The sequence below is a fragment of the Temnothorax nylanderi genome, unplaced genomic scaffold (genome assembly GCF_030848795.1).
Source record: "Temnothorax nylanderi isolate EJ_2023f unplaced genomic scaffold, tnyl_v1.0 TNYL_tig1031_pilon, whole genome shotgun sequence".
Lineage (NCBI taxonomy): Eukaryota > Metazoa > Arthropoda > Insecta > Hymenoptera > Formicidae > Temnothorax > Temnothorax nylanderi.
The window spans coordinates 1-18310 of NW_027250093.1; the positions used below are offsets into that span (position 1 = coordinate 1).

At 42.6% G+C, this 18310-nt stretch overlaps 1 protein-coding gene and 2 long non-coding RNA genes across 3 annotated transcripts; 1 reads left to right on the forward strand and 2 right to left on the reverse strand.

Moving 5' to 3' along the window:
- Positions 1 to 2926: 2926 nt before the first annotated feature.
- Positions 2927 to 8113, reverse strand: LOC139786416 (uncharacterized). Its single transcript, XM_071725591.1, has one exon. It carries the CDS (start codon positions 8111 to 8113, stop codon positions 2927 to 2929), a length of 5187 nt encoding a protein of 1728 aa, XP_071581692.1.
- Positions 8114 to 11190: 3077 nt separating this feature from the next.
- LOC139786418 (uncharacterized) lies at positions 11191 to 12673 on the forward strand. The gene is made up of 3 exons (XR_011722279.1): positions 11191 to 12041; positions 12142 to 12370; positions 12466 to 12673. It is a non-coding gene; the product is annotated as an uncharacterized lncRNA (long non-coding RNA).
- A 95-nt stretch (positions 12674 to 12768) lies between these two features.
- Positions 12769 to 17431, reverse strand: LOC139786417 (uncharacterized). Its single transcript, XR_011722278.1, has 2 exons — positions 16446 to 17431; positions 12769 to 14298 (listed from the first exon to the last, which is right to left on the reverse strand). It is a non-coding gene; the product is annotated as an uncharacterized lncRNA (long non-coding RNA).
- Positions 17432 to 18310: the final 879 nt, after the last annotated feature.

The window sequence follows — 18310 nt, forward strand, 5'->3', positions numbered from 1 at the left end:
AAAATATCAATTAATTTATCTACGTTCTATAATAGACTTGTCCTTGGACATCAAAAATATCATCAAGGTTCGTCAATGCTATTATTTCGATGGCACCGCAAACAGTGTAACTTTCTATAAAATAACCTCAAAATTTGGCGAAATATGTGTAAGGTTTTTGATATAAAACAGCTTTATTGTCAGGATAGCAATATATATTCAAATATCAATTACAGGGCCTCCGGTGATATACGCCGATATGTCGCTTCAACAATTTCACAGTCTCAATATATACGCACAAATACTCAGTCTTCAACAACTACGCAGTCTCAATAAATATACGCGCCAATACTCAGTCTTCAACAACTACACAGTCTCAATAAATATACGCGCAAATACTTCGTCTCAATACACATTCACTTCCATATATACATGCCTTTCTCATAGGCTTTCTATAATACAACTTATTCTTACGTTGGCCTCATCGCGACTGCTCACTTCGACTCTTCGCAAATCCTATCCCTCTTTTCATCGCTACTAGCGCCTCGCTGCTAGTGCCAAATATGCTACGTCACTTCTCAAATCGTCGAATCCCTATATCACCGCATCGATAACTCAGCCCTCCTATTGACCGTTACAATCTGCCGCTTACATATGTAAATGATAACGTATAAAGCTGGTACAATATGCATGAAGACAATTTGTTGAAGAAGTATTGTACGGCTTTAATACATCATCGTTTGCATGTATCACTGAAAGAGTAATTTAGTAATTTTAATATAAAATTAGTATAAAGTTGATAGATGTAACAAACGATCAGTACAAACAAGACCAAAACTGACTTTTTATTTATTTCTATATTTTTTTCTCATATATGTGCTATCACACTCTAAAGTATATAAATATATTATTGTAAGCATATTTTATATGTACAGGGCAATGAATATGTCTTAACATATGGGATCAATTGTTGTATTAAATTTAAGAAACCACCATTTGAAAAATTTGACCCTGGGTAAGATAAACATCAGTGAACAATATATCATAAGGAAAACTCTGTACAAGATACTAAGATTGGAGAATATCTTCCCTTAACTCCTATTAACAGTTTTCTTACTTTTGAGGAAATGCTAAAAGATGACCAAGAAGCTTTTACGCAAGTCGTAAGTAAAGCTGCTTATTATAATTAAATTATGTATATATTAAATTACAACTTTCTCTTATCTAAACTATATTGAATTCTTCTTGTTTTAGAGGCTATTAGACAACAATCCCTTGTAATATAGAGAATCACTTGGAACACTCTATAATGGAATGACTTAGATTTGCAAACACCCGTAAACAAAGAAAAAAATCTTAAAAGATAAAAAAGTAACATAATGTATTTATGTCTGTTAAGTTAGCACCCCCCCTCCCACAAAAACTGGAATAACACATATGTAGAAATTAAGTGCTCTTTGTGTGCTAATTATGTGCTCTATTCACGATTTTTGTGCTCGAGCGGTTTCTCGGGAAATTGCAATTGAAAGTAGGGATGCTGGCTTAACGTAAGCTAGCACCCCCACTCATTAAAATTACATATAGAATAAAAAACTCAATATGGTAGAATTATGTGCTTTTTATGTGCTTTCAAATGCTTCAAACAAAATTAGTCTATCTGTAATAGTTTAAAAGATATACGCAAAAAAAGATCTATATACTACTGATATAAGAGTAAAGTATCAGTTAAAATACAGAAAGCAAAATAATTCTTGTCTTAAAATGTTTCTCGATTAATGTGTTCTAGAAATATGCACAATGAGATATCCGTGCTCATCCTCTTCAGCCGATCCAAACGTGAGCACCCCATACGTACAAGAGTAAAGTACCAGTTAAAATATAGATAGCGAATTGGTTTTAGTCTTAAAATGTTCCTCAATTTATGTGCTCCCGAAATATGCATGTGCGCGAGTGGTCGAAGGAGACGCGATTTGGAAGGAATTTTGAATTCTTAAAGTCTGGTTTGGTATAGTGTCTATAATTGAAGTATGTACAATATTTACAGGTAATTACAGAGTCGCTATGCCGCGAGCTACGGGCATAGGATTTCGCGAACGACGGCTCTCCCGCGCGTGAAAATAAACACTCGATGTTCGCTAGCAACGTATACCCGAGTGGTTTTAATTTTCGATTCGCGTTCTCCGAAAGACCTTTGTCGATTGCTGACTCGCGCGCGACGGTCCGGAGTTTTATTCCCGTGCCTTCCGACTTTCCCGAATCCTCCGGACCCCCGGTTACGAGCCAAAATTTCGGCTAAGCCAATCAGCTGTCGGCGTCGCGAGAAATTCGTATTAACGAAAGTCACTCAGAACTCGAGTCCGGCAACCGATCAGCTGTTTGGCAATATTATTCGCTCGCTTTGTCCCGGGGTATGCCTCGAGCACTGAGTCCCCGAGACAAAGGAGCGAGTTCGTATAAACAACATTGAACTCGGTTTTTCTGCCCTTCGCGCTACCGGGAAATCTACGGCTATTTCCTCGAGCGACTCTATTCTTACACAGAATTGAGCCGGCTTTACTCCGAACGGCAAGAAAACCGAAATTATTTAGCAATAGCGATTTTCTTAGATTCGCGGTATGGATTAGTCTACGCTGGTTTTTGTTCGATCGCGAACATTCCGCCCGCCTCGTATGGTGTAGCCGACGAATGACTATACTGCGGTACGTCGCCCGCGTCTGCTGTAGTGCTGCTGCAATCGAACACGCGCCGAGAACGTGAACGTGTACTTCGATCAGCTGAGTGTGCTGGAACGCAAGGACGTCTCGCAACGCGGCGATAGAATATGACGTACGTTACATACGCGAATCCTGGAAGGGGCTATCTTTATTTAACAGCAGAAATATATTAACGAAAAATATTAAGGATAGAGTTACACAGTTTTGCTAATTAGTATATACAGAGAGGGTACTTAGCAGGTGTCCCCCTCAGGCGCTACGCTCACGGGGAGGAGAACGAGCTTACTCACGGGCCGGGTAAAGCGCGAGGCGGCCGTGCGAACGGAGACTACGCGAACGTGGCCGTCTCCCCCGGGATGCAGCTCTTCGATTCTCGCTAGCGGCCATTTCGTCGGTGGGGTCGTTTCGCTCCTCAGGAGGCACAATCGGCCGACTCGAATCTCCTCGCTAGTTTTACACCATTTAGGGCGGTGCGCTAGCGTGTGGAGATATTCTTTGGACCACCGGTCCCAGAATCGATCCCTAATGCTTTGCAGTAGCTGCCACCGGGAGAGACGGCTCGTCGACTCCTCGGCTAGGGACGGTTCCGGTACAGCATTGAGTGCCGAGCCGATGAGGAAGTGGCCGGGCGTCAGCGCGGTGAAGTCTTCCGGGTCGTCCGATATGGCCTGGAGCGGACGGGAGTTCAGGCACGCTTCGATCTGAGCGAGAACGGTGGCCATCTCCTCGTACGTCAATTTCGCGTCGCCAATTACCCGTCTCAAGTGGAACTTCATAGATTTTACTGCCGCCTCCCAGATTCCGCCGAAGTTAGGCGCAGCCGGGGGGTTGAAATGCCACTGTATCCTTTCTTCGGCGAGGCGTGCGGCGATGCGTCGGCCCTCTGGATCGCTCGCGGAGAAGAGGGCTCTCAGCTGCGCGTCCGCTCCAACGAAATTCGTCCCGCAGTCGCTGTAAAGTGTGCGACATAGTCCTCGGCGGGCGACGAATCGGCGTAGGGCGGCCAGGAAAGCGTCAGCGGAGTAGTCCGACGCCACATCTAGATGAACGGCTCTGGAACTTAAACAAATGAAAACGGTAATAAAGGCCTTGGCTGCGTGCTGTCCTCGTCCTTTGGACGTCCGCAGCCAAACTGGACCGGCATAGTCGATGCCCGTGTTTAGAAACGGGCGAGCCGGTGTCACCCTGGGCGGCGGCAGGTCCCCCATGAGCGGTTGCGGCGAAGCCGCCCGCCATCGCAGGCAGGTTATGCAACGGTGGATGCAGCGCTTTACTAGGGAGCGGCCTCGTGGTATCCAGCACTCCTGCCGGATAGAACCCAGCGTCATTTGCACGCCCCCGTGCAGCGTCCGTCGATGGTGGGCCTCAATGACGAGGCGCGTGAAGTGAGACTCGCTCGGCAGGATCACCGGGTGCTTCGCGTCGGGATTTAGGCGAGCGTGTCGAAGTCGTCCCCCGACTCGCAGGATACCTTGCTCATCCCGAAGCGGATTTAGTTTAGCGATGCCACTGCGCGCCGGCAGCTGCTCGCCCTTTGAGATCGCTCTCAGCTCCTCGTTAAACGCAGCCTCCTGCACCACTCGGATCCAGCAACGTCGCGCTTCATCGAGCTCGGAAGATTGGAGCACGAACGGGGCCTCGAGGTCGGCCTGAGAGTCGGCGACGGTCCTCCGCCGGGGCAACCGCCGCAGCCAGCGACGACACCAGGCAGTTCGCCGCAACAGTCGTTGTAGTGATGAGCATTCCGTCAACTCCGGAGGCTCGTCGACTTTCGCCGAAGTGGCTGCAGCGTGCACATTTGTCCGGCGATCCGGCAGGTCAACAGGACCCCCGTCAACAGGAAGCTCGGTCGCTTGAATGGCGGTCCACGGGCTGGATTCGGTTTTGAGCCACGGCGGCCCCTGCCACCAGAGTGGGTGATTCACCAGCTCTTCCGGAGATATGCCGCGCGAAGCGCAATCGGCGGGGTTTTCTCGGCCGGGGACGTGATGCCAGATTGCTTCAGGCAGTGTCGTCTGGATTTCGCTCACTCGATTCGCCACGTAAGTCTTCCAAGATGATGGATGTCCGCGGATCCAACCCAGCACCACCTTGGCGTCCGACCACAGATGCGTAGGGACATCCTTCGCCTCGAGGGTTCGCTGAGCGTGTTCCGCTATTCGCACGAGCAGGGCGGCGGCACTCAGCTCCATGCGAGGCAAGGTCACCTGTTTCAGTGGGGCGACTTTCGTTTTAGCCTCGAGTAGCCTCACTTCTACTTTGCCGTCCCCGCTCTCGATTCGTAAGTAGACGACGGCGGCATAGGCTCGCTCCGAGGCATCGGCGAATCCGTGCAGCTCCAGGCGGCAGTCCTCGTCTCCGCTCGTCAGCCAGCGCGGGACGCGGATGGCTTCCAGGGAAGGGAGGTCGGACTGGAATTCCCGCCAGTTTCGGGCATCTTCCTCGGGGAGCGGCTCGTCCCAATCTATCCCCAACAACCACGTAGACTGGAATAGGATCTTCGCTCGCACCGTGGCAGGGGCGAGCCACCCCAGAGGATCGAACAGTCTTGCGGTCAGCGAGAGGACTGTTCGTTTGGTGAACGTTTCCGTCCGGATCAACTGCGTCGTATAGGAAAATTGATCCTCATGCGGGTGCCACCGCAAGCCTAAGGTCAGGTGGCTCTCGCCCGGTTGCCAGCCTCGAGACTCCTTTAGCAGTCGATCCTCCACTGGCACGTTCTCCAGGAGAGCTTCGTCGTTGGCTGACCACTTTTTCAGCGGGAAGCCGCCCGCCATGCAGATCTGCTCCAGCTGTCTCCGTTTCTCTGAAGCGGCAGCCAAAGTTTTCGCTCCGGAGATCACGTCGTCCATGTAGGTGTCGTCCTCCAGGATGCTCGCTCCCTCCGGGAATCGATGCCTCTCATCCTTGGCGAGCTGGTGCATCGTACGAATCGCCTGATGGGGAGAACAGGCCAAGCCGTACGTGACGGTAGTGAGCCAATACTCCAACATAGGCTCTCTGGGGTCAAACCGCCAGAGTATCCTCAGCAAGTCCACATCGTCCCGATGGACGTCGATCTGCCGATACATCTTCTCGATGTCGGTAGCGAAGACGAATCGGTGGCGACGCCATCGCGTAAGTACGTCCGTCAGCGCTGGCAACAAGTTGGGTCCTACCATCAGGTGCTGATTTAACGAGTCCCCGGATGGCACGGTGGCTGAGCCATTAAATACCACCCTCAGCTTGGTCGTAGAGCTCGTCGCCCGCATAACGCCGTGATGCGGCAGGTAGCAAACGCGAGTCTCGTTTAAGTCGTCGGCGTGGATCGGCGTCATATGCCCCAGCTCAGCATATTGTTTCATAAACTCCACGTACGCGGCATGAAGGGCGGCATCCCGCGCGAACCGGCCCTCCATACTTCGCAACACTCGCTCGGCCACGCGACGCGTGCCGGAAAGGTCCGGTAGCGGCGAGACGAGGGGAAGGCGCACTACGTAGCGTCCATCGGACCGGCGCGAATGCGTCAGGACGAAATGTTTCTCGCACTCCACTTCCTCTTTCGAGAGGGCCGCTGTTTTCGACGGAGCTTCCTCTTGCTCCCAAAACCGGCGCACTACGTTCACTAGGTCCTCCTCGATTCGACATTGGTGCGTGTACGCGACGTGTCCGGAAATGGAATCGCCGATCACTCCCGAGAGGATCCAGCCCAACGCTGTTTTCTGTGCGACCGGTTCGCGCGGCCCTCCCTTCCGGAGTCCTTCGCTAAGAATCGACGCGTAAATGTCCGCGCCGAGGAGCACTTCGATCGGATCTGACGAACAGTAATCCGGGTCCGCTAATTCCAAGCCGCGGAGGTGCGGCCAGCTAGTCGTTTTAGTTTCGATCCCGCCGGTATAGACTGTGAGTCGCGGAAGCACTAGCGCGGATATTGCAAATGAATGTCCGTCGTTCCGCGAGGATAGCGTCATCGAAACTCGACCTCGGGCTACGCCCGATTTCTGCCCGCCGACTCCGAAGACGGAGACCGCTACCGGAAGGCGAGGCAGTCTCAGCTGTTGCGCGAGTCGCTCCGAAATCATCGACGATTCCGAGCCTTGGTCTATCAAGGCTCTTACGGTGTGCCAGCCACCGCAGCGGTCGGCTACGCGGACGCGAGCGGTAGCAAGAAGCACCGCTACCGGCTTGACGGGCGATTCATTCGCTACGTGCGACGTCCTCGTGGCTACGAGTTCGCGGCACGCGTCGTGGAGAGACGAGTGATGACGCGCCCCGCACGCGTAACAGTTTTTCTTCACGGCACAGTCATTTACTTTGTGCTTTCCGAGGCAATTTAGGCACAACCCGTTGTCCTCGACGTATTGCTTCCGCTCGCCGGCCGTTTTCTTCTTATAGTCGTCGCAGAACATAAGTATATGCTCTTTCTGGCAGAGAGAACATCGGCCTCGCTTGGCCTCGTTCTTGTTAGCTAGATGACTCCGCGTCGATCTCTTTCCGTCGCTCGCCTTGTTCGCGGCACCGTCGGCTTTCGCGGGGAGCATCGACTCCAACGTATGTAACCGCCGGTCGAGGAATTGTTCGAGTACGCTATACGACGGCGGTTCAGTGGCGGCACTTATCGAATTCTCCCACTCGCGACGCGATTGCGGATCTAGGAGTTCGACGGCGAGATGGACGAAGAGATCCTCGTTTCGGCCTACAGCCCGCTCGATGCTGTCTAACGAACTGACCGTGGCTTTGATGCCATGGAAGATCTTTCGCAACTCTACGGCCGACTCGCTCTTCATTTTCGGCAAGGCAATAAAGTTAGCGAGATACGCGCGCACCAGTAACCGCTTATTCTCATAATACGCGCTTAGAGTCTTCCACGCACGCTCGTAATTTCCGCCCGTCGTAGGTACATCGCGAATAAGGAGTTCGGCCTCACCTTTCAAGCAGGACTTCAAATAGTGGAGCTTTTCTACTTGCGTGGTAGCTGAGTCTTTCCCCAGGATGGACTGGAACAAGTCGCGGAACGAGGGCCAGTCCTCGTACTTTCCGGAGAAATGCGGCAGCTGTATACGAGGCAGAGTAGTGCGGGGAGTCGACTCCGGTGTGCCGGCCGCTCCGGCGGTCTCGGCGGCGCTCCTCTCCTTCGCCTTCATAATGCGGATGGCGTCTAAGAACGCTCCCTTTTGCTGGATGAAGGCTTCCTCGGTTACCGTCGGCAAGTTTTGCTTTCGATAGTCGAGCTTATCGAGATCCTCCTGCGATTGTAGGAGCAATTGGTCATGTTGCGCTTCGAATTTCGCCCAGTTCGCCTCTAGAGTTTGAAGGCGCGCTTCGGTCAGCCCCAACGTAATCTTCGACGGCCCCGCCTTCTTAAAGTTCTCGTACGCGCGCGCAATGCGGCCGTGCAGCTCGTTTTGGGAGCGGACGATTCCCTCCACTTCGAGACTCATGTCCTCTACTCGGCGGTCACTCGAAGCGCGAGAAGCTCACCAGGGTCCCCACTCACACACGTCACGAATACCGGTCAAGCAGATCCGGCTCGAAGGACCATAAAATGTGCGCGAGTGGTCGAAGGAGACGCGATTTGGAAGGAATTTTGAATTCTTAAAGTCTGGTTTGGTATAGTGTCTATAATTGAAGTATGTACAATATTTACAGGTAATTACAGAGTCGCTATGCCGCGAGCTACGGGCATAGGATTTCGCGAACGACGGCTCTCCCGCGCGTGAAAATAAACACTCGATGTTCGCTAGCAACGTATACCCGAGTGGTTTTAATTTTCGATTCGCGTTCTCCGAAAGACCTTTGTCGATTGCTGACTCGCGCGCGACGGTCCGGAGTTTTATGCCCGTGCCTTCCGACTTTCCCGAATCCTCCGGACCCCCGGTTACGAGCCAAAATTTCGGCTAAGCCAATCAGCTGTCGGCGTCGCGAGAAATTCGTATTAACGAAAGTCACTCAGAACTCGAGTCCGGCAACCGATCAGCTGTTTGGCAATATTATTCGCTCGCTTTGTCCCGGGGTATGCCTCGAGCACTGAGTCCCCGAGACAAAGGAGCGAGTTCGTATAAACAACATTGAACTCGGTTTTTCTGCCCTTCGCGCTACCGGGAAATCTACGGCTATTTCCTCGAGCGACTCTATTCTTACACAGAATTGAGCCGGCTTTACTCCGAACGGCAAGAAAACCGAAATTATTTAGCAATAGCGATTTTCTTAGATTCGCGGTATGGATTAGTCTACGCTGGTTTTTGTTCGATCGCGAACAATGCACAATGATTTTAAAAGCATAAAAATCACATTAATTTTTTTCGTCAATGTAATGTTTTGATACAAATTTTTTTAATAAACATAATTATATGTGTAATATCTAAATATTCTATTACCATATTCTTTTATATACATCATAAAACAAATATATTCTTCAAGTATTAGTCGCGCAATTGTAGAGTAAACTGCACTATCATTCATGTAATATTGTCATGAAAAACAATACACAAGAGATTCTATATAAATACAAATTAAAGTTTACTAAAGAGTAACTAATTTTGAAAATTACATTTTGTTTCTATTATTAGAAAGAGAATGTTAAAAATTAGTTAAACATATGTTTACTTATATATATTTATATATTGTTCAGAATCTCAGTAAAAAATTCTCCATAATATTTAGCAACTTTGCAATACTTACTTATAACTCATATTAAATAACTTTAAAAATATATACAAAAACATATATTTAATTTTATAAATATTAACCCTTAAATGCCACACCTCTCAAGAATCTCGTAAATGACACATGGGGTCTAAAAGACCCCAGCATGAAAAATGTCTCCTTACTTATTGATTTTTTGATATTTAGTTATGAAAATTATTTTCAATGTTGTTCAAGGCTTAGAAAAGAGAATAAAATGCTTATATTGTTAAAATTTCAATTTCAACATAGTATAAAAAATTAAGATCGCCAACAGTTAAAATGTTGGCTCCAAGATCAAAAAAATAAAAAATAATAAATAAATAAATATAAGCTCCGTATTTGGCGGAAACATTTGAAAATATATCATTCTAAAGGGTCTGGGGTCCGCTGGACCCCGGATGGCATTTAAGGGTTAATATAATTATATTACTTATATACAAAATTATATTTTACTTGTATACCTCAATTCTTCCTATCTATTCCTACATGTACTTTCTTCCATCTACTCCCTATCAAATATTTGATATTGATAACTATCCTACGTTTTGCTAACAATTTTACGTATAACAATATTCCTATATTTATGCAAAAAATACTAATTTTAAAAAATTTTCTAAAGTCTTATTAAACAATTTAATCAATACATTAACCAAAACAATTTTAACTAATTTAATTTTGTAAACTATTGTTTTTGTCTTTATAGCAAAATCAACATCAAATTAGCATTAATCTTACATATATTGTATGTATAGGAATAACCAGATTAGAAAAAATTATAAAATAAAAATTACAAAATAAAATTATAAAATAATAATGTTTTAACATTTTCGTAAAAAAATTAATGTTATTTAGGTTTTTTCATAATTTTTTTCATAAAAAAAGAATTAGCAGTAAAATTTTATTGTACATTCCACAAGCTCATAAAACATTTTCAGCTTATAATCAATAGGCTGGAAACGAATCGTTATATTAGTAAGAACTTTACTCTTGTAAGTATAGTGGTGCTCACTTTCAGGAAGGTTTGTCAGCTGAAGGGGATGAGCACAAAAATCTTATTCTGTATATTTTGAAAGCACATAAATTGAGGAACATTTTAAGACTAAAATCAGTTTGCTATCAGTGTTTTAACTGGTACTTTACTCTTGTACATATGGGGTGCTCATGTTCGGGTCGGCCGAAGGGGATGAGCACGGAAATCTCATTGTGCATATTTTGAAAGCACATAAATTGAGGAACATTTTAAGACTAAAACCAATTCGCTATCTGTATTTTAACTGGTACTTTATTCTTGTACGTATGGGGTTCTCACGTTTGGGTCGGCCAAAGGGGATGAGCACGGAAATCTCATTGTGCATATTTTGAAAGCACATAAATTGAGGAACATTTTAAGACTAAAACCAATTCGCTATCTGTATTTTAACTGGTACTTTACACTTGTACGTATGGGGTCTTCACGTTCTGGTCGGTCGAAGGGGATAAGCAAGAAAATTTCATTGTGCATATTTCTAGAACACATTAATCGAGAAACATTTTAAGACAAGAATTATTTCGCTTTCTGTATTTTAACTGATACTTTACTCTTATATCAGTAGTATATAGATCTTTTTTTGCGTATATCTTTTAAACTATTACAGATAGACTAATTTTGTTTGAGGCATTTGAAAGCACATAAAAAGCACATAATTCTACCATATTGAGTTTTTTATTCTATATGTAATTTTAATGAGTGGGGGTGCTAGTTTACGTTAAGCCAGCATCCCCACTTTCAATTGCAATTTCCCGAGAAAACGCTCGAGCACAAAAATCGTGAATAGAGCACATAATTAGCACACAAAGAGCACTTAATTTCTACATATGTGTTATTCCGGTTTTTTGTGGGGAGGGGTGCTAACTTAACAGACATAATGTATTTTGATACACAGAATGAATCACTGAAGATGTTACTATTGGGTGTACAACTTAGTTCGGTCCGTTTTCAAAAGATGGCTCTAGGTGCTATAAATGGTTGACGGCGACAGCTGATTTTTGCTGTATCGTGAAGTGTCAACATCTGTCAACCAAATATTGTTTACAAGCCTTTGAGTTTTGCACAACAAGTTTAATTTTTACTGCGTTGAAAATGTCGAGTTTCGTTCCAAATAAGCACCATTTAGGTGTCGACTTTTTCAAAATAAAATTAATTTTAATGTCTCGCCATTTTGTCATTTTTTATTTTTTCTTCTTGATTTTGGTTCATGCCATGCACAGTGTTATATAGAGTAAGAATATGTTTCATTTTTTTGTTTCATGTCACTTGTTCCGGCAGCAGTACTTCCGTAAGCTGGAAGTACCTCATCGCCAGCGTGCCGCCGTCATCGTGTCCCCCTCCCCTCCTTCTCATTGAAAAAATTTGTACTTATTTAATAAAAGCTACTTAAGCAGCACACATAATTTCAACTTGCTATATTCAATAGTTTTCTAAAAAAAAATTCGTAAAAAAAGGCATTTTTTTGACCCAACAAGGTAGAAACCTCCCTTAAGGATAAAGAAAATGACAATGGCGAAGACGAACAAGAAGAAGATGAGAAAGATCCGCTGGAAAACAATGAGGTTGATTATGGAAATGTAGAAGACGAAAATGGCATGGTACCAAATGCGCAAGAGGACAGTCAGCTTTTCGGGAAAAATTGGCCCGATGGGCCGGTAAGTTTAAATTTATAATATGATATGATTAATAATATAATATAATTATAACATATAAAACTGTTATCCTTATAATGTATTTCTATAATTTACTTTTTAGATGGTATTACTTAAAGACGGGATATATTGAAAATTGAAGACACTCAATAACTCAATTGGAGCATCATGTAGAGCTTCTCATCTTGCACGTCGTCTTATGGAAGGAGTCTTTAAACCTGAAGTTCTTTTAAACGCTACACTTACTGGACAAACTGCACGTGCTCAGGGAAAAAAACGCCAAAACCAAAATGTCGTTTGTCTGGATGAATTAGGAAAGAATGCAATCATTGGTAATTAAAATACTTGTTATTTTTTTTACTGAATCCTACATTTTTATTTTTTATCCACTTCATTTTTAATCCATGGGTATTATAATTTTTGACAGATTTTGCCAGATCGCACGCCAAAAAAAAGGATGGCTTAAACAATCAATCTGGGATATCAAAATTTCTATGTCCACAAGACTTGGTGAAATCAAACGACAACACTTGGCAAATGCTCGGCGAGATGATGTGTAACAGATTTTCTTTTGCTCGGAATTATTTTGTAACACGAATTTTTTGTATTAGTTTTTCGAAAATTTTATTTATATGTATCAGTTTTTGTTTTCATTTTTTAAACCAATATTTTTATATTACGCAAAAGTTTTTGTTTCTTTACGTGATTATAATTATTATAACAAATATGATTGCGGTTATAATATATTTACAAAATATATGTTTTTTTTTATTTAGGATAATGATTCCCTTCTCGGGATACATGGCGTTTTGCAGGGACGTACCCAACCCTTTACATATAGGGGAGACCGGGGCCTAACTGTCGCCGGGGTTGAACCGTCAAATCAAATATCTCGGAACCTGTATATTGTGGGAACTCGCTATTAACATTGTAAACGCTGCTTATGGTACCCATGTGACCAACGGAGTTTCGGCAGGTTACCTGCCGTGTTATGATTTTTACGAGGGCAAACGTGTTTTCGGAAGGTGAAAGTTACATTTTCTGCGCGTGGAAATTTTGTAATATCTGCAATAATATTTGCTCTCCAAATCTCGAGGTACGTGATTATAAAGAGTAATGCATGCTGAACACAAATCCAGTGTAGTTTTTTTATTATCGTTGATGTCTAATATTTCGTGGGCGATCAAACCTGAAACTTGTGTTTGGGGTTAATCCGTCAGTAAGCAGTCCGGGTGCATTTCCAAGGCATTTCCGGGCATTTCCAGGCTCATTGCATATGGAATATGGATGAGACGGGAATTACAACCGTTCAGACACCGAATAGAGTCATCGGACGTCGAGGAGTGAAACAAGTCGGGCGAGTGACTTTTGCGGATAGAGGAACCCTCGTAACTATTTTTTAATAATGTTTCGCATAAAAATTTTAAATAAATTTTTATATTTTTCTCTTAAAAAACAATTATTAAAATGTATCTTATCATTTTTCAGGATTAGATGTACGTATATGTATTGAAAATGCAGTGTGACGGTTAAACCCCGGCATTTTTGAGATTTCAATTTTTCCACCGTTGTCGTTTTTGCTCTATACCGGTTAAACAAAGCGACGTAGATAAAAATTTCCTATATAAATTTTGTAGCTAAAGGTTCACTCTTTACAGTGGTATACCACATTTAACTAAAATTATTTATTTTCTTGTTAAAAATCGGCACCGAAAAAAAACTGACGGTTAGGCCCCGGTCTCCCCTACCCGTAAACATCTTAAGCCTGGCCATTTTGCGACCTCACAGGTTAATAAACCCGTCCTCCCCTTCCCTAATTAGTCCTCCTTAGAGTTCCTCTAGTAAGAGTTAGGACACCGTCCGCCATTAATGGGGAATTATGCGAACGATCGAGAGAGACAGCCTCCCCACTCGTACTTTTCATGGGTCTTTGTCTCACTCCCACTTATAGCTTTGTATCACTCCCACTAACGTCTTCCCCATTAATGGCGGAACCAATCAGGAGTCAGACCGGGGTGTCCTAACTCTTACTAGAGGAACTCTAGTCCTCCTATCCTCTTCCTCGGTTTCCATCCTTCTGCACCTTCTAGCTCCTGTGGCTCTTCCTTCCGCATCCTTCCATTTGTTTTCCTTTAAGCTCTTTCCTCTCACCTCTCCACTTTTTGTATTCTTTCGCTGAGACTGACTCTTTTATTTTATTTTCCCTTTCCTCCAGCTGCTTTCCTTTATACTTTTCCACACGGAGAAAAAGTTACGGTTGCTACAACAGAATAATAATGTTAATTTTCGCCCATCCATACAAAAGGGTTATGGAAACCATAGTACTCTGGAAATGACCTATATGGTTGCCCTAACCTTAGTGAGGGTAGCTACTATATGGATGTTGCAACCATAATATATGGATGTTACAACCATAATGCACAAATATTCACCCGACAAAAAAAATTATTTATTTCGAAATTTTATTACTATTTTTTAACTAAATTTGTTTCTTAAGATGCAGTCTATGATTATAAATATTTTCTCGTATTTGAAAAAAACACTTACCTTGGTGGGATTCGAACTCGGGACCTCTGGATCGTGAGCCAACTGCCTTACGTGGTAGACTACTTCTTAATTTAATGTAAGTGTTATATATAGTCTACATATGTACCAGCGCAAATATATACAATATTTTTTCAAAAATCATCTTAAGAAACAAATTCAGTTTAAAAAGAGTAATAAAATTTTGAATTGGATATATGATATAATATTTCTTAATGTCGGGTGAATGTCAGAAACCAGTGTCGGCTCATTACGAAATTTTGTGTTCGTAAATATACACTGGGCAACAAAATTATCGCAACAAAAATTTACGTAAAAAATTTGCCCAACTTCAAATAAGCATAACTCCGCGAAAAATTGTCATATCTGAAAGATTTTTTTTTTCATTTTAAAGGGTGAAGTCTGTATTTTAAGGAACCATTGTTAGATTTTGAATTTAGCCTCCCGCCCTCCCGCCGTTCTTCCAAAAGTAAGGACGTGTTACGTCTCCAAAAAATTGCATACTTTGACACATTCTACGGAGTAGAATGAATTTTTTTCGTAACTATTATGGCAACCATCGTAAAATATGGACTTTTCCCTGCAAACTAAAAAAAAAATTAAGTCCGTACGATTTTTTTTCACCGAGTTATGGCTTATCAAAGTTACCTATGCATTTTTATGCATTCAATCACCGCCAACATTAGTATTACCCGATGGACACTACGGGGACGTTATTGGTCGGATTTTGCCTATCGTGTATGTGTGTGTGTGTGTGTGTGTGTGTGTGTGTGTGTGTTAGCAGAGATTTGGGCACACTGATTTTCATTCAAACGAGGAATTGTTACGATTTTGTCGTTTGTTTTTGAATGAACAATACAATACAGTGATTGCAATACTGTGAAGTTATACTTACAGAAGTAATGTACTGTGAAGTTACTTACTTCAGTATTACAAAACTTCACAGTATTGCAGTCACTGTATTGTATTGCTCATTCGGAACCAAAAGACAAAATCGTAACAATGCCTCGTTTGAATAAAAATTAGTTTGCGCAAATCTCTGCTAACACTCACACACATACACGATAGGCAAAATCCGACCAATAACCTCCCCGTAGTGTTCATCGGGTAATACTAATGTTGGCGGTGATTGAATGCACAAAAATGCATAGGTAACTTTGATAAGCCATAACTCGGCGAAAAAAAATCGTACGGACTTAATTTTTTTTTAATTTGCAGGAAAAAGTCCATATTTTACGATGGTTGCCATGATAGTTACGAAAAAAATTCATTTTACTCCGTAGAATGTGTCAAAGTATGCAATTTTTTGGAGACGTAACACGTCCTTACTTTTGGAAGAACGGCGAGAGGGCGGGAGGCTAAATTCAAAATCTAACAATGGTTCCTTAAAATACAGACTTCACCCTTTAAAATGAAAAAAAAATCTTTCAGATATGACAATTTTTCGCGGAGTTATGCTTATTTGAAGTTGGGCAAATTTTTTACGTAAATTTTTGTTGCGATAATTTTGTTGCCCAGTGTATTTATGAAAAAAGTATATTTATAAAGTTAAAACATCCTTATCAAATCCACTTTATTCTATGCAGAAATTCTTTTGCGCGCGCAATGGAACTAAACTCTCAATCATGCAGTGATTCAGTGCTGTACCGTGCAGCTATATCTTATGGATCTCTCAACCATAATATTTGTGCTGCAGACCACATAAGAGAGATAGCAATAATCCTTTGGTTGAGGCAACCATATACGAAGGTATTGTAACCGAATGTCACGTATCGTAAGAACTACGGTTATTAAAACTGTATAAATGAGCATATCTTAACAGCTACATTCAATGTAATATCAATTTAACTTGAATTCACATACATTTCTTTTTCAATCATAGAGAATGTTGTTGTAACAACCGTAGCAATTTTCTCCGTGCATCCATTCTTCCACTGTATTCATTCCTTTGTCTTCCTTAGCTTCTCTTTCCCACCGGCTCGTTCCTCCTGCTTCATATAGTTCTTTCATTCTTTTGCCCCAATTTGTACTTTCCCACTCTATCTTATCCATTTCTCTTCTGCACTCTTTTAGTATCACGTTTTCTGACTCGTTCTTTATTCTGTCTTGGTACCTTATCGCTCTCCCTCCCGCTTCTAGGCTTATCTTCTCTATGGCTGTCTCCTCTCTAACTATGTATCCTGGAGTACACCTGTCCAAGCTACGGTCCACGTACCATCGCCAGGCTTTCCTCCTCTACGATCGACTCATCATCCTCGATCTACTGCGCACCGCCTCGTCGACCTCCCTAGCGGTCCCCCATTCGCCGCCGCGGCATCAGTCTCTTCGCTCCCATTCGCTGCCGTGCGCGCCGGCGCAGGCACCACAGGCCCCATGTGTCGCACCTCGACGCCCCGCAGTGGTGCCAACCCGCTCTTTTGGAGGGGCCGGCACCCCGCGCCGTCTCAGCCCTGACCGGGGCCCTCCAACGCCTCGCCGCCTCCCCGCGGCTGAACTCGCCGCGCGCCATCCTCTCGTCACAGCTACGTCATCTTCCTCTTCCTCCATGCCTCACCTCTGGCGTCTCTTCCCCTCTTCCTTCCTTCTCTGTGTCCTAACCTCTAAATCTTCTCTCCAGAATTCCAGGGATCCTTTTCCACAACCGCTTCCCTCTCGGCGCCTCCTCCATTTACTCCAACTCCTCTGTGCCTCCTCCCTCGGTTCCAATACACTGCTCTATTCTCCTTGCCTCACTCCTTTCCAAAAACTTCCTTTCCTCTCCGCCTAATTCCCAGCCATCCGTCCGCTCCGAGAGTCCGATCGTTCTCCCAAAATATATAAGTATCTATTATAAAAGTTTCTAAATAATAGAGGCTTAAATAAATATTTAGAGCATTAATCTTTCATATATATATAACTAAACGCAAAGATTTAAATAATTAATCTTTAACTTTGATGGCAATTATATAGCTAGTTTATATTTTGGGGTATTATTTTATAGTGTTTGATCGTACAAATAAAACCATGAATACTATATTCAATTAAGTTATATAATAAATATATATATATATATAACTTAATTAATTGAATATGTATTGAATATACCTATATCGTAAAGTAAGTCGTAATTTTATAACTTAAAAAATAAGGCAGTGATCTCTGTAAATATTACGATAATTTATAGACTGATTTTAACAAATAAAGTTTACCGTGAGTTGAAAAATAACATGTGTATAAATATTTTTAGAACTTGCATATGAAGAAAAGATATAATCATATATGATTATATCTAATACAATAAATATTTTATATATACATATATATATGTATATATATATATATAAAATATTTATTATGTTAGATATAATCACATATGATTATATATAAAATCGACATTAGATATAATTAGATATAAAAAATGGCCCGATATAATTGTATATAATTGTATATAATTACATATAACCACATACAATTATATATAACCATATATGGTTATATAATTATATGTGGTTATATATAATTATATATGTGGTTATATATAATTATATAAAATTATATATAACCATATATGGTTATATATAATTATATGTGGTTATATATAATTATATACAATTATATACAATTATATCGGGCTATTTTTTATATCTAATTATATCTAATGTCGATTTTATATAATTATATGTGATTATATCTAATCATTTTTTCTCGGGGATGCTTGTGATGCAGCTATATGGCCCATGACAAATGTG

Coding starts and splice junctions, on each gene's coding strand:
- LOC139786416 (XM_071725591.1), bottom strand. CDS start 8,113: ATGAGTCTCGAAGTGGAGGGAATCGTCCGCTCCCAAAACGAGCTGCAC.